The sequence below is a fragment of the Tasmannia lanceolata genome, unplaced genomic scaffold (assembly GCF_043159265.1).
Source record: "Tasmannia lanceolata isolate RefF3 unplaced genomic scaffold, GAP_Taslan_0.1 ptg000029l, whole genome shotgun sequence".
Classification (NCBI taxonomy): Eukaryota; Viridiplantae; Streptophyta; class Magnoliopsida; order Canellales; family Winteraceae; genus Tasmannia; species Tasmannia lanceolata.
The window spans coordinates 1,267,505-1,280,545 of NW_027518706.1; the positions used below are offsets into that span (position 1 = coordinate 1,267,505).

The window sequence follows — 13,041 nt, forward strand, 5'->3', positions numbered from 1 at the left end:
TGGGGTTTTCAGTTTTGCTCTGAAATTATGGATTTGTGGTTTTGCAGAGACCCAGTTCTGTTACATAAATTGGCATAAGGAGGATGCAGAGGTAGAGAGAAGAATATCAATCTAGGGTTTTTAAAGAAGGAACACGAATGGAGGGGGATTGGTATTGCGACGATTGCACTTATCGGAACTTCAAATGGAGGCGGTATTGTCGATGGGAAAAGCAACAGAATCGGAAACATGCACCTGGAAGTACTCCCCCAAAATCATGGCAGTGGATAAAAAAAAGGAAAGGAAAAAGTGAGAGGTAAAGAGGGTTCTAAATGGGGAATTAGTTGATTGGTGGTGCCCCTCCTGTCAATATTTTAATTTTAGTTGAGAGTCAGATGCCTGAAAGGATGGGATTCAGCCCCTGGGTAAGAAATACAATGATCTGGATTCCGAATCGGATCCTAATGAAGATGATCCTTGGCCCGACTCAGGGACAATCTCCACTATCTCTAAGATAGGCTCTCCGGTCCTCTCCATTTCGGGAAAGGAGGTGGAATCAAGATTATCGTCACTTAGATGTTGTCCAATTGGAAAAACTAAAGAGTTTGGATCTCCGGCCCTCTCTATATCGGCTAACGATAATCTTTATGATATTTGGCAGTGGGCCAAAAGAGTCTGGAACCTCCCTTTCCTTTCATGCCCATGTCTTTTATCAGTGGACGGAGTTTATTTATCTTTGAATCGGAACAAGAAGCCACAGCGATCCTGGACAAAGGCAATGATATGTGGGAAGATCGATTCCATTCGCTTCTTCCTTGGACCAAAGATTTTTCCCCGGGGCTGGAGGAGTTTTGGGTCAGATTTTATGGCATCCCTCTTCATATATGGGCCACATCAACAGTTCAAGCTCTAGGTAATCTTTTTGGTTGAGTTCTAGAAGTAAAAATGGAAGGGAGCCACAACCAATGTATGACATTTGTCTCTGCTAAGATTCTTACTCCGTGGTGGAAGTTCGTACCACCCTCTATTCAAATTCAAGTTTCCGGACAAGTTTACACAATCGGAATTGAATCTTTGGACAATAGGGGTTCATTGTCTTTGAATAAAGAGTCACACTCCTATCAGGCTCTGGCCCCTTGATTGCTGGCTCTCAAATGCCGGAAAACTCTGTGTTGGAGGCGGAATGCCCGCCCGCTCTTTCACCAGAAAACCTTGGCCGGGGAGCCGTTGGACCCTCTGGACCCCCCCCCTTTGAATTCAAATTTCAAACCTCCCTCCTTGTCAGATTGGCCTCCTGCCTGTGACCCTGACTATCCCTTAATAGGCCTAGTACGGGAATTGGGTTAAAGTTTAAGAAATTTCTGGCCAAGACCCATTCAAGGCATGTTAGTCCTTTTCGCACTTGGTCAAGGAAAGGACGTTTTGCAGGAGTTAGGAAATATTTAGGTACTTACAGAAAAGGAACTATTACATCCCTTCCGGAAAGTAGTAATGAGGGTTGCGTGAAGAATCACCAGATAAAAATGCCTGATGCAGACTATTGTAGGGGATCCCTGCCCAAGAAAAAGAAAAAAGTAGTTGGCCCCCCTTGGATTCATTTGGTAAGCCTGCCTTGCATCGTAATCTCCTCGTTTCTTGTGGATGAGGAGTTCACCTATTTGGTAGGTTGGCCTTCTATTTGGAAGATAGGCCTCTTATTAGTTAAAATTTTGGACATTTCTGTTCTGTGGGAGGGTTGAGTAAGTTAGGAGTATATATGGTTTTGGTGGTTATTATCTTGTAGAATGAAAAAGGATAAGGACACTTGTGAATTGGCATATGGTATTTGTGGTGACAGCTCCTTTTGGCGGCGACGACTCTTTTTGTCGATATCAAGACTTGCCTTGTTCGGGAAGAAACAAAATCTTGTAACAACTGATACTATCTAGAAGAGATTGTGGGCCCAAGGACGCAAAGATATGGGCCTTATTTAATTATAGGTATATATTGGGAGAGTAGGTCAATTTATTAGGTCGGTTCATATTCTTCAGCAAAGGTAAGTACTACCCATATCTAGTGGTTAAGAGAATGGCTGATCCTTCCTCTTCTTCTTCTGCTCCCTGTACCTATAAGAGATTACAGAGAGAGATTCCAGATTACACGGAGTGTTTTCAGCATCGTCGATGGGTTCGTAGCCTGCAATACAATACTGCAAAAGCTTCGGTGAAAGCCCCCACCATCCCGGAATGATTTAAAGGGATTATCAAGCGACAGTGGAAGCAATTTCAGGAGGACTACAAACTCATTGCCAAAGAGTTCTTCCCTTTAACAATTAACTCAATATAAAGGAGATTTGTATACCGGTGTATAAACTTCCGTTTTTCCGGTGCTGGTTAGAGTATATCAATAACTTAAGACGACTTGAATGGGAGGCAAAACGAACCCTTTGCATTCGCAAGATAGTAGAGCTTATACCTATCCGGAAGAACCCGGTGGAAGAGGTTCCCTGCCTCGGATTTTTTCCCTGATGATATGGAACTGGAATTGGATATTGGGATCCTAATGGTGGAGCTGAGCGAATGTGCATGATAGTCTCGAGTTAAGGGTTAGTTTTGTTAATATGTTTTGGAAAATTGATAGATGGTTTTTTTGAAGTTGGAACATAGTGTATGTCTGGCTGGAGAAAAAGTAAAGATGAAAAAGAAGTAGAATGAATCTTAAGTAATAGGTTATATGGATGATACACTTGGGGAATTTTAATCTTGTATTTTGAAGAAAGTAAGGAATGGTGGGAAGTCCTGGAGGGTGTCCTAAAACTGGAAGAGATATACGGGTGGTTTTGGAAAGTATACGGTGCTTCATCTGAAGAGTAAAATGATCATCAAATATGCAGGATTGATAGTCCCAATACTCCTTTGGTAATTCAGGGTATGCCCTGAATTGTCTATACAGATGCTATGTAATGTTACTAGGGACTTCTTGTCCCCATTGTATCTTTCATGGTATCAATAAATATGTCACTTTTCAAAAAAAATAAAAAATTGCCATAAGGACCTTTGCCCCATTCACGATAATAGGGAAAATAAAGAGGGGGCAAAGGGTTATTTAGGCATTTTCAAAGCAGGCAAAGATTTTTTTGAGATTTTTCAGGGGGAGGGGGACTTGCCCCCCTCAAACCCCCCCCCCCCCCCCCCCCCCCGCCTCTGGATTCAATCCTTATACTCATTATTCTCTTCTTCTTCTCCTTTTTTAGGTTATTCATATTTAAGCTCATGACCACATGATATTTTTTTATTTAAAAATCAACTAGTTTTGTTATTTTAAGGTTAAACTTGATTTGTTTTTGTAACTTCTATCCATTTAAATGTTATTGTCTTCTAGTTTTCTTTTTCTGATTTGTTAATAGCAAGCTTGTGACCATGTGCTCGTGGTGTAAAAATGTAAATCTCTTCAGTTTTGGATATATTTATTGCATTGTACATCCTGACTCTCTATTTTATTGTTATTTCTTCAGTTGGTCGTGGAAAGAATGCTTGCATCTGAAGGCATAAAAAGAACTGAATTAAGTAGGGATGAGTTTACAAGCAGAGTTTGGGAGTGGAAAGAAAAGTATGTTGCATGGCTTCCATTTGAATTTGTTTTGTGCGGAATTATCCTTTTTTTTATGGATTTCTTCTATTTCTTGTTTCGTGCTACTGGGTTTCACTTGTCGTACCTGCCTTTCTTATGGCCATTCTATTGTGCAAGTCCGATGTTTCAGTTCCTTTTTTGGTTTGTTTGCATTTTTTCTACTACTGGTATACATTATGAATTCCTACATTAGATAAGTTAGTTCTATGCCTTTTTGTCTATGGAAATGCTCTCTCTTCTTATTTTCTTGGAGCAACTCATCAAGTGGAAGTGGAAAATTGCTGTTTAATTAATTAGGAGCCATTATGTTATTCAGGCCGTTTCATCTCTCTTCGGTAAAGTTCCTGTCCAAGTCAACCCCATTGATTATCTGCCAACAGTACATTTTAGAGTGGAAGTGTAATTTTAAAATTGCTGTTTAATTAATTAGGAGCTAGTTATATCCCATTATGTTATTCAGGCAGTATCATCTCTCTTCTTAAAAGTTCCTGTCCAAGTCAACCCCTTTGATTATCTGCCAACAGTACATTTTAGGCTTTCAGTTACAATCTCCCTACTGGTCTGTGGTTAGCTAGTGAATATCTGCCAATGAATCTCCCCACCACTGTTCAATCTATTCACATTTTCTACCAGTGACCCTTGCTTCCATTTGAAAAGAGTATGTTGATGGTGATGATGGAGAAGAAGAAGAGAGAAAGAGACGGGAAAGTGAGTCTGTTAGGCTTCCTCTCATGTAATACGATATATATATATATATATATATATATATATATATGAGAAAAGTGTTTCTAAGCACGTGCTCAAAAACACATCTGGCTCCACATTTTTTGGGGGATCCAAAGCATTCATTTGGAAGGCCCTTCCATGGATAGGGTGTGTACCAAAAATCAGCCCTATAGGACCATCCTAACCCTGCCATCTGTTGAGGGAAAAAATGGGCAAAAACATGGACACACATTGTTTGTCCATTTTCCACTCCACCTTTGATTGGGTTAGGATGATCCTATAAGGCTGATTTTTGAAACACACCCTATCCATGGAAGGGCCTTCCAAATGAATGCTTTGGATCCCCCAAAAAATGTGGGCCACATGTGTTTTTGAGCACGTGCTTAGATAAGCTATCTAAGCACGTGCTTAGAAACACTTTTCTCTCTCTCGCTCTCTCTCTCTCTCTCTCTCTCTATATATATATATATATATATATATATATATATATATATATTAGGGTTACATAAGTTGATTACAAAGACTAAAATACCATTCAAACAGCCCCTCAAGCTCGAGTGTATATGTCATACAACCCCAGCTTGTCACAAATTTCACTCAATTTAGATTTTCCCGATGGTTTGGTAAACACATCAGCCAATTAATCTCAAGATCGAGTGAACATAGTGCAATTCTCTCCATTTTGGAGCTTCTCATGAATGAAGTGACAATCCACTTTAATATGCTTCGTCCTTTCATGAAAGATTATATTGGAGGCGATATGAAGCGTTGCTCTATTGTCGCAGTACAATGATGTTGGAGATGAGGAAGGAACTCCAATATTAGGCAAAAGTGACCCCGACTAGGTCAACTCTCCACATGTGTGAGCCATAGCTCGATACTCTGCCTCTGCACCAAATCTAGCGACCACATCTTGCTTCTTACTCCGCCGGGACACCAAATTCCCTCCAACGAAGGTACAATACTATGCGGTCAACCTCTTATCTGCTGGAGATCCTACCCAATCTACATCAGTGAATGCTTCCAACCTCACATGATTATGTTTCCTGTAGAACATTCCTTTCCCAGTAGCTCTCTTCAAGTACTTAACTATAAGAAGAATTTCTCCCCAATAGGAAGTACGAGAACTCATGAACTGACTAACCACTCCCACTGCATAGGAAATGTCAGGACGAGAACTCATGAACTGGCTAATCACTTTCTTAGTAGAAAGTAGAAACTATACTATCGTGGATTTTCCGACCCTTCACAAAGAACCTTACAGATAATTTGATGCACCCCAACCATTCCCCTGTTCTTTTAGTCACAATCAAGTAGATTAGCTTGCCAACCAGGCTCCTATTAGGTGCCTTGGTCTTCCAACAACTCCCTCTGAGCTGGGTATAGCTTCACATTATGATCCATAGGAACCTTACCAGGCTCCGTTCCCTGGGATTTCATCTATCCTAATCATAGTTGTAAATTCCGTTTCAGTGGCCATTCCGTTTTGGCCACTGAAACGAAATTTCGGTCATTCCGGTCGAAACTTTTCGGTCACACAAAAAAAAAATTAAAAAATATGAGAAAAATCCCAAAAAATAAAAAATAAATAGAAAATGATAAAAAACTAATAAACAGTCCAAAATATGTGTCCCAAAAGGCATGTTGACCAGCATGTTGACCAGTGTGTTGACCAGTGCCTAACAAGATGAAAAATTTTTAGAGACCAAATTTTGGGACTTTTTTTCCCGGACTTTTGGGATTTAATAATGCTTGGACATGATAGATTTTATGAATTTTTAAAATTAGAAAAATACCCCATCGTTTGGAAGTAAGGATTTTGACCCGACCCATTTTTTCGCATTTTGTACTAGAACTGGAAAGTTGACTTTTTATCCTTTTAGATTTGGGTCTTGAAACTGTTTTTAATAGATCCAAAAGGGGGGTATTCCCTTATTTATAGGTAAATATTAAGTAAATGGTTACTTAAATGACTTTACATGTAAATAGAACCAGGAAGCAGAAGCAAGAAGCAGGACCAGGAAGTAGAAACAGGGACAAGAAGCAACAGGAAGAGAAAAAAAACAGGAACTGTGGAATTCCGGACGAAACAACACATTCCACTTTACATGTAAATGGAACCAGGAAGCAGAAACAAGAAGTAGGACCGGGAAGCAGAAACAGGGAGAAAAAGAAACAAGAAGAGAAAAAAAACAGGAACTGTGGAATTCCGGACGAAAAAACACATTCCGCCTGTTTCTTCCGGATTCCGGTGAAATTCCGGCCGGAACGGAACGGAACGGAATTTATAACTACGATCCTAATATATCCGTCACACACTTTCTCTAAGACAAGGAAAGACCACCTCGAGAATATGCTACATCTACTCTACTCCTAGAAAATACATGAGACGTCCTAGGTCCTTGGTACAAAACTCTGTCTGAAGGAACACTTTTAGCTTCCATATGCATGTCTTGTCATTTCCAGTAATGACGATATCATCCACACATACTATTAAAAAGATATAACCAGCATCAGAATGAGAACTGAATACTGAGTGATCAACGAAATTGTGCTTCATACCAAAGCGCATAACGGCCGTGCTAAACCTCCCAGACCACGCTTTGGGAGACTGGTTCAGTACATAGAGGGCCTTACGGAGACGACACACTAACCCCATTTCCTCCTGAGCAACATACTTTGGAGGTTGCTCCATTTAAACCTCCCCAATGAGATCACCATGTAAAAGCGCATTCTTCACATCCAACTGATACAGTAGCCCGCCCAGTTAATCGCCAAAGAGTTAAGAACTCGGACAGAGGGTATCTTTGCCACTGAGATAATGTCTCTGTATAATCCATCCCAAACGTCTAAGTGTAACCCTTTGCAACCAAATGGGCTTCCAAACGCTCAACGGTACCATATGGCAAATACTTGATGGAGAAAACCCATCGGCAACCAACAGCTTGAGCACCAGAAGAGCGGAACCAACTACCAAGTATGATTGGAATGAAGAGCATCAATCCCATCATTCATAGTAGCACGCCAACCTGGATGAGCTAATGCTTTTGCAACATATTTAGGGACAACAACATATGGCAAAGAAAGCTCATATAGGAAGGAGAAATGCTATCATAAGAGACAAAATGAGAGATAAGGATGTGTAAAAGTATGAGAGCGAGTCCGAGAAATAACTGGGGAATTAAAAGGAACTGTAGGCAGCTGATTGCCTGAGGGAGATCTGTCAGATTGGGAAGGCAGTTAGTTGGGTAGTGGTGGATTTGAGGCAGACGCATGAGGCTGTAAAATCCTACGAAGGCCAAGAGTATAAACTTGCAACGAAGAAGGTGCAACATCCAAGGAAGAAAAAGGAATGGCAAGAGGCATTCTAGTGTCACAAACAAAATCAACCTTAGAGTTAGAAAAGTACATCGTAGTCTCAAAGAAGGTGACATCACCAGAAACAAAAGATCCGCGCAAAGTGGGACTGTAACACTTACATCCTTTCCGTGTCTGTGAATGACCAAGAAAGACACATTTCACGGAGCGAGAATTTAACTTCTCTAATCGAGGAGATAACTTATGAACAAAACAAACACAACCTAACACCCATGGGAGCAATGAAAATGGATTACCAGAGGGATGAAGTACCGAGAAGGGAGTGGTGTTCTCCAACACAGAGAGGGGAGCTGGTTACTAATAAAATAGGCACTAAGCACATCATCACTCCAATATGGCTAAGGAATCTTCATCTGAAACATAAGAAAGTGGGCCATTTTAGGAAGATAGTGGAGTTTCCTCTCAGCCTCTCCATTTTGCTGGGAGGTATAGGCACAAGAAGACTGATGAAGAATACCGTGCGACTCTAGAAAAGGTTGAAAACCATCACCAGTAGAAAAGTATCCACTGTCAGTATGTAAACAATAGAACATTAATATTAATTGCAAATCTCAGAGTAAATGGTATGAAAAGCAGAGAATACTTCTGAACGATCTTTCATGAAAAACAATCATGCTTTTCATTAAAAACAACCATTTTAGGTACTATGGAAAGAAAGAAATGCTAGGATCTTCAAGGGGCACACTAAGGGAGCACGGTTCATCTTCAATAATGCGAATTATGCGATTGCTTTAACGATTTCACGGGTGACAAAATTACCATGCTTTAGATTTGTATCTGCCTACGACCTATGTCATGGTTGGAGAGGGATTTGCGGGGGGAGTAGAAATGTCCACAAAGTGTTTGAGGCTTGGGCCCCACCGGCTCATAGAATGCTAAAACTGAACTTTGATGGTTCTAGTATGGGAAATCTTGGGCCATCCGGCATTGGCGGACTGTTGAGGAACTAATAGGGGGCGATGATATGGGCTTTTAGAGGCCCCATTGGAGTCGCAGATGCAAATGAGGCGGAAGTTCGCGCAATCCACTAGGGCATCAAGATGCTCAATAATGTGGACATGCATAAGGTGGTGGTGGAAGGGGATTCCCTCGATGTTATCAGAATGCTTCGGAATTCGAAGGCTGTTCGCTAGAGATTTGGTGCCTATTTTGATGAAATTCTTGATAGAATCGTAATGGCATCAATCACATTTAAGCATGTGTGGCAGTCTGCCAATGGTGAAGCAGATAGTCTAGCGATAGCGGGGGGTGCACAAAGTAAGCCTCGAGTTGTTCGATTTTCTTACTCCTTAGTGCTGATTGTATATTTTTTGATGTTTTTATCTGGTTGTACTTCTCTCTAGGGACCTTCTTGGTCTCTGTTTTTTAATGAATCTTGTTGCCATTCAAAAAAAAAAAATTTAAAACAACCATGTCATTCTTAAACAGTCATCAATAAAAACAATAAAGTACTTGAACCCATATAAAGATTAGGTTCGACAATGACCCATACATCAGAGTGAACTAACTCAAAGGGACGAAAAAGCCCGAGTGATTACTTTGGAGGGAAAGGACACCTTATGGTGTTTCCAAATTGACAGGACTCACTGATGGGTTGCCCAAAGGCCAGTGCCACTGAAAAGATTTAACCGAGCTTCGTAAAGCTCACTCTCCCTGAGCTGGTCGAGGTAATAAAAATCATCCATCACAACCCGAACCAATCTTTCCCCTGTCTTCAGATCCTGGAAACTACAACAAGAAGGGAAGAAAGAAATAGAACAGTTCAGATGTTTAGTTAACTGGCTAACAGAAAGCAAATTAGAGGGAAATTTAGGAACACAAGAAACAGAAGATAAGGAAAGGCCTAAGTGATGGGAAGTTACACCTACTCTTGAGACAGGAGAGGTAGTTCCATCAGCCAAAGTAACACTATGACTTAGTAGAAAGGACAATTGAAAAGAAGAGAGCATATTAGATTTACTAGTCATGTGGTTGGGTTCTCCTGAATCAATGAACCATGATCCAGAAGTAGAAAGAAAACATGAGGAATTGCTACCTTGTTGATCTAAGGTAGCAGTTGGCTGCTTCCCTTTATCCTTTGATCTTAAGAACTCATCATACTCAGCCTGAGAAACTAGTAAGGAATCACCCTGCCCAGCCTGTCCAGAAGAGGGGTGGTACTAGGTTCTTAGACGCAGCAACTGAAGCATGACTAGCATATCTAGGAGGCCTTAAACTCTAGATGCAGATTATAGAAATCAACTAAGTAGCCCTCCATACAATAGTGAGTAGAATAATGGGTTCCACGGCCACCTATACCACGGCCTCCCCCTGAGTCATGGCCACCTCCACAACCACGATGTCCTCTACCATGGGCAGATTGACCACCACGACTACTGTGATCATTTGCCCAACTGAGCAGCTAGGGTTGATCGCTTAACAAATGGCTCAATCCAACCCTCAACTCCCATAAATCTCTGTACCTGAGAAATCACCTCATCAAGTTAGGGAATATAGCCTAGACCCACGATTTTCTAATGAATAGGTAGAAACTATGGCCCTAAGGCCACCAACAATTGCACTACACACAAATCCTCCCGACGCTTGCTAGAACAATATTGTCAGTAGTAAAGTTGGCCGCATAGAGTCAAGAACTAGGACTAGAATTCTGAAACTGACTTGTCCCCTATGTCACAAAAATCACCGAGATTTTCAAAATCTCACGATAAATTCGCGGATTATTCAACAAAAGTTAAAAAAGCATATATATCCTGTTTAAAATGAAAATATCACCTATAATCAATATATCACGAATTTATCATGACTTTTAAATATGAAAATGTCAACTTTTAACCACTCAATCGCGGGAAATTTTTCTAACCAAGACTTCTTCTCTTCTCTCCCGACTTTTCAACCCTAAACCTCGCCTGTCACCATGGTTTTAAATTTCAACCGAAATCCGAAATTTCGGTGAGGACCGAAATGAAAAGGTACCGAAACCGAAATAAATTCGGGAATTTCGTCGAAATTTCTATTAAAATAATAATTTTTTATTGCGTTGACTAATTTCAATCGAAATTTTGTCCCTGAAATCCGGGATTTTGTGCGTCAATACCAAATTTCGCCCGAAATTTTGAGATTTCGGCTGAAATTTCGGTTTCGGATAACTCTGAAATTTTAGCCGAAACCGAAATTTAAAACTATGGCTGTCACCATTTCTTCGTCGCCGCCTCTCTGTCACCCCTCCCGGCCACTCCTCTACCACACCACCTCCTTTCTGCCCCTCCACGGTTTTGTTATCAGAGGAGGAGGAGGAGGAGGAGAAGAAGAAGGGTTAGTTTATTTTGTTTTTGTTTCCTTATGATTTCCTTTGTTTTTTCCCCTTTTTTACAGACAGAAACCCAAACGATATCCTTTTTTATAAATCCTTTTTTTTTATAAATTAGGTTTTGTACAAATGAAACCCTTGCTTTTTTCGATTTCTTTTTTTAGATGAGTTTTTCGATTGGGTTATTTAGTGGGAGAGAGGGGCCCTGTTTTGGGATTCTTCCGAAGAATCTTTAATGAAACCCTTGCTTCCTTAAACCCTTGTTTCATTTTCTTTCCTTCATTAAATAACTTGGGATCCTTCATTAAATAATGTGGAATTTCTTTGATTTATTTAGGGCCCTGTTTCATTAAATAACTTGGGGTTTTTTCCAACCATAAATTCTTGTGATTCTTTAATCTCTTCATTAACTTGTGGGTTATTTAGTTAATGACTGATAATCGGGCCATTAATTAAATAACCCACTAGGTATCTAGAATTTTTTTTTCATGCTAAATGATATAATTTTGACATATATTATCATAAATTGTAAGTCCCTTTAGTTAAAATTTGAATAAGGTTGGTTCTAATTATACTTTTTGCGTCTAATAAAGGTAGGCAATTTTAGAAATAATTTTCTTTCCAAACTTTTCCTCAAAATTCTTGCCATCCGAATAGGCCTAGGTTTCTCATTCACTATTGGGGCTTGTTTGTTTTTTAATTTTAGAACTGATTGTGAGTGTCGGTTTGGCACTTTGACACTCACAATGGGTTCTCAACTTCCAAAACACACAAGGCCTTGAATCTTTTCTGAATTTTTTGACTTTGGGTATTCTCTTTCAGAATTGTTGGACTTTGGGTATTCTTTTTATGTATATATTGACCTGTCAATTTATTCTTCTTTCTCTGCTGCATGTTTTCTCTTCTTCTTCTATAGGTTATTTAGCTCTTTGATTGATTGGCGGACATTAAAGTATCCCCTTTGCTTTCACATGTTATTTCCTCATTTTTCTCTGTTGCCTTTCGTGTTTTTTGTTGATCGATCATTATTCCATGGGAAAAGCAATTTGCAATAATATTATTCAAGAATCACAGTTCTGAAAGTTATTAGAAACTTTTTTTCAATAATAAATGCTCTTAAAGTACTTTGATTATTTCTAATCAAATAGGAATTTCTTAAATTACCATATTTAATAAACATAACACCAGAATCATGATTATTTCTTATTAATTAGGAAGTTCTTAGATTACTTTTTTTTACCAATTTTAAGACAAATTTTCTTTCTTTTTTCAAATTTAATTTTTATTTATTTCTTTCTAGAACTTCAATTTAGATTATTATGTATCCACCATATATTTATAGTTATATCTGAAATACAATGTCGAGGGAGAGGGATCAAATGTGGGAATATGCCGAAGAAGAGGGTACAAGAGTTTGTTGCAAGTTTTGTGGTGCAGCATATGCTGGTGGGATTTCACGTTTAAAGTATCATTTAGCTCAAGTCAAGATGCGTGACGTTGCAGTATGTCGCACTGTCCCTGAATATGTGAAGAATATTGTTGTTACCTTTGTCCGAAAGATTGAAAGAAATGAGAGCAACAAGAAAGCTTGGATTTCAGATTACATCATTAAATCAAGTTCATCATTCCCTAATGGAGATTCGACACTAGTAGGTTCTCATTCCTCTTCTTTGAGAGGACAACCAACTATTAGTAGTATAGTAAAGAAAAAGGAAAAAGAAGTGGTAAATTTATTAATAATGAAAAGTATTGTTATGAATAATCTGCCCTTCACCTTACTAAGGTCCGATGAGGCGATGAGTTTAAAGAGGCATTTGTTATTATTGCAAATCACGGATCTGGATATGTTCTTCCTAGTAGTGAAACAGCGAGAACAAAACTATAAAAAACATTGAAGGAACATGTTGATGAATATATACATGAGGTAAAAATATCGTGGACAAAGACTGATTGTACACTTATGTCCGACATTTGGACTCATAGAAGGAATCGCCCACATATCGATCTTTTAGTTGCTTATCCAAGAAGGACTATTTTCTTGA

At 39.4% G+C, this 13,041-nt stretch overlaps 1 protein-coding gene across 3 annotated transcripts in view; it reads left to right on the forward strand.

Moving 5' to 3' along the window:
* The window catches only part of EMB2247 (protein EMBRYO DEFECTIVE 2247), a 92,763-nt gene that overhangs the window by 19,963 nt on the left and 59,759 nt on the right, over positions 1-13,041 (forward strand). For all 3 annotated transcript variants that reach the window (XM_077369742.1, XM_077369744.1, XM_077369745.1), the window contains one exon: positions 3,473-3,567. In XM_077369742.1, the coding sequence (XP_077225857.1) occupies positions 3,473-3,567 (95 nt within the window). The remainder of the gene's footprint in view (positions 1-3,472; positions 3,568-13,041) is intronic.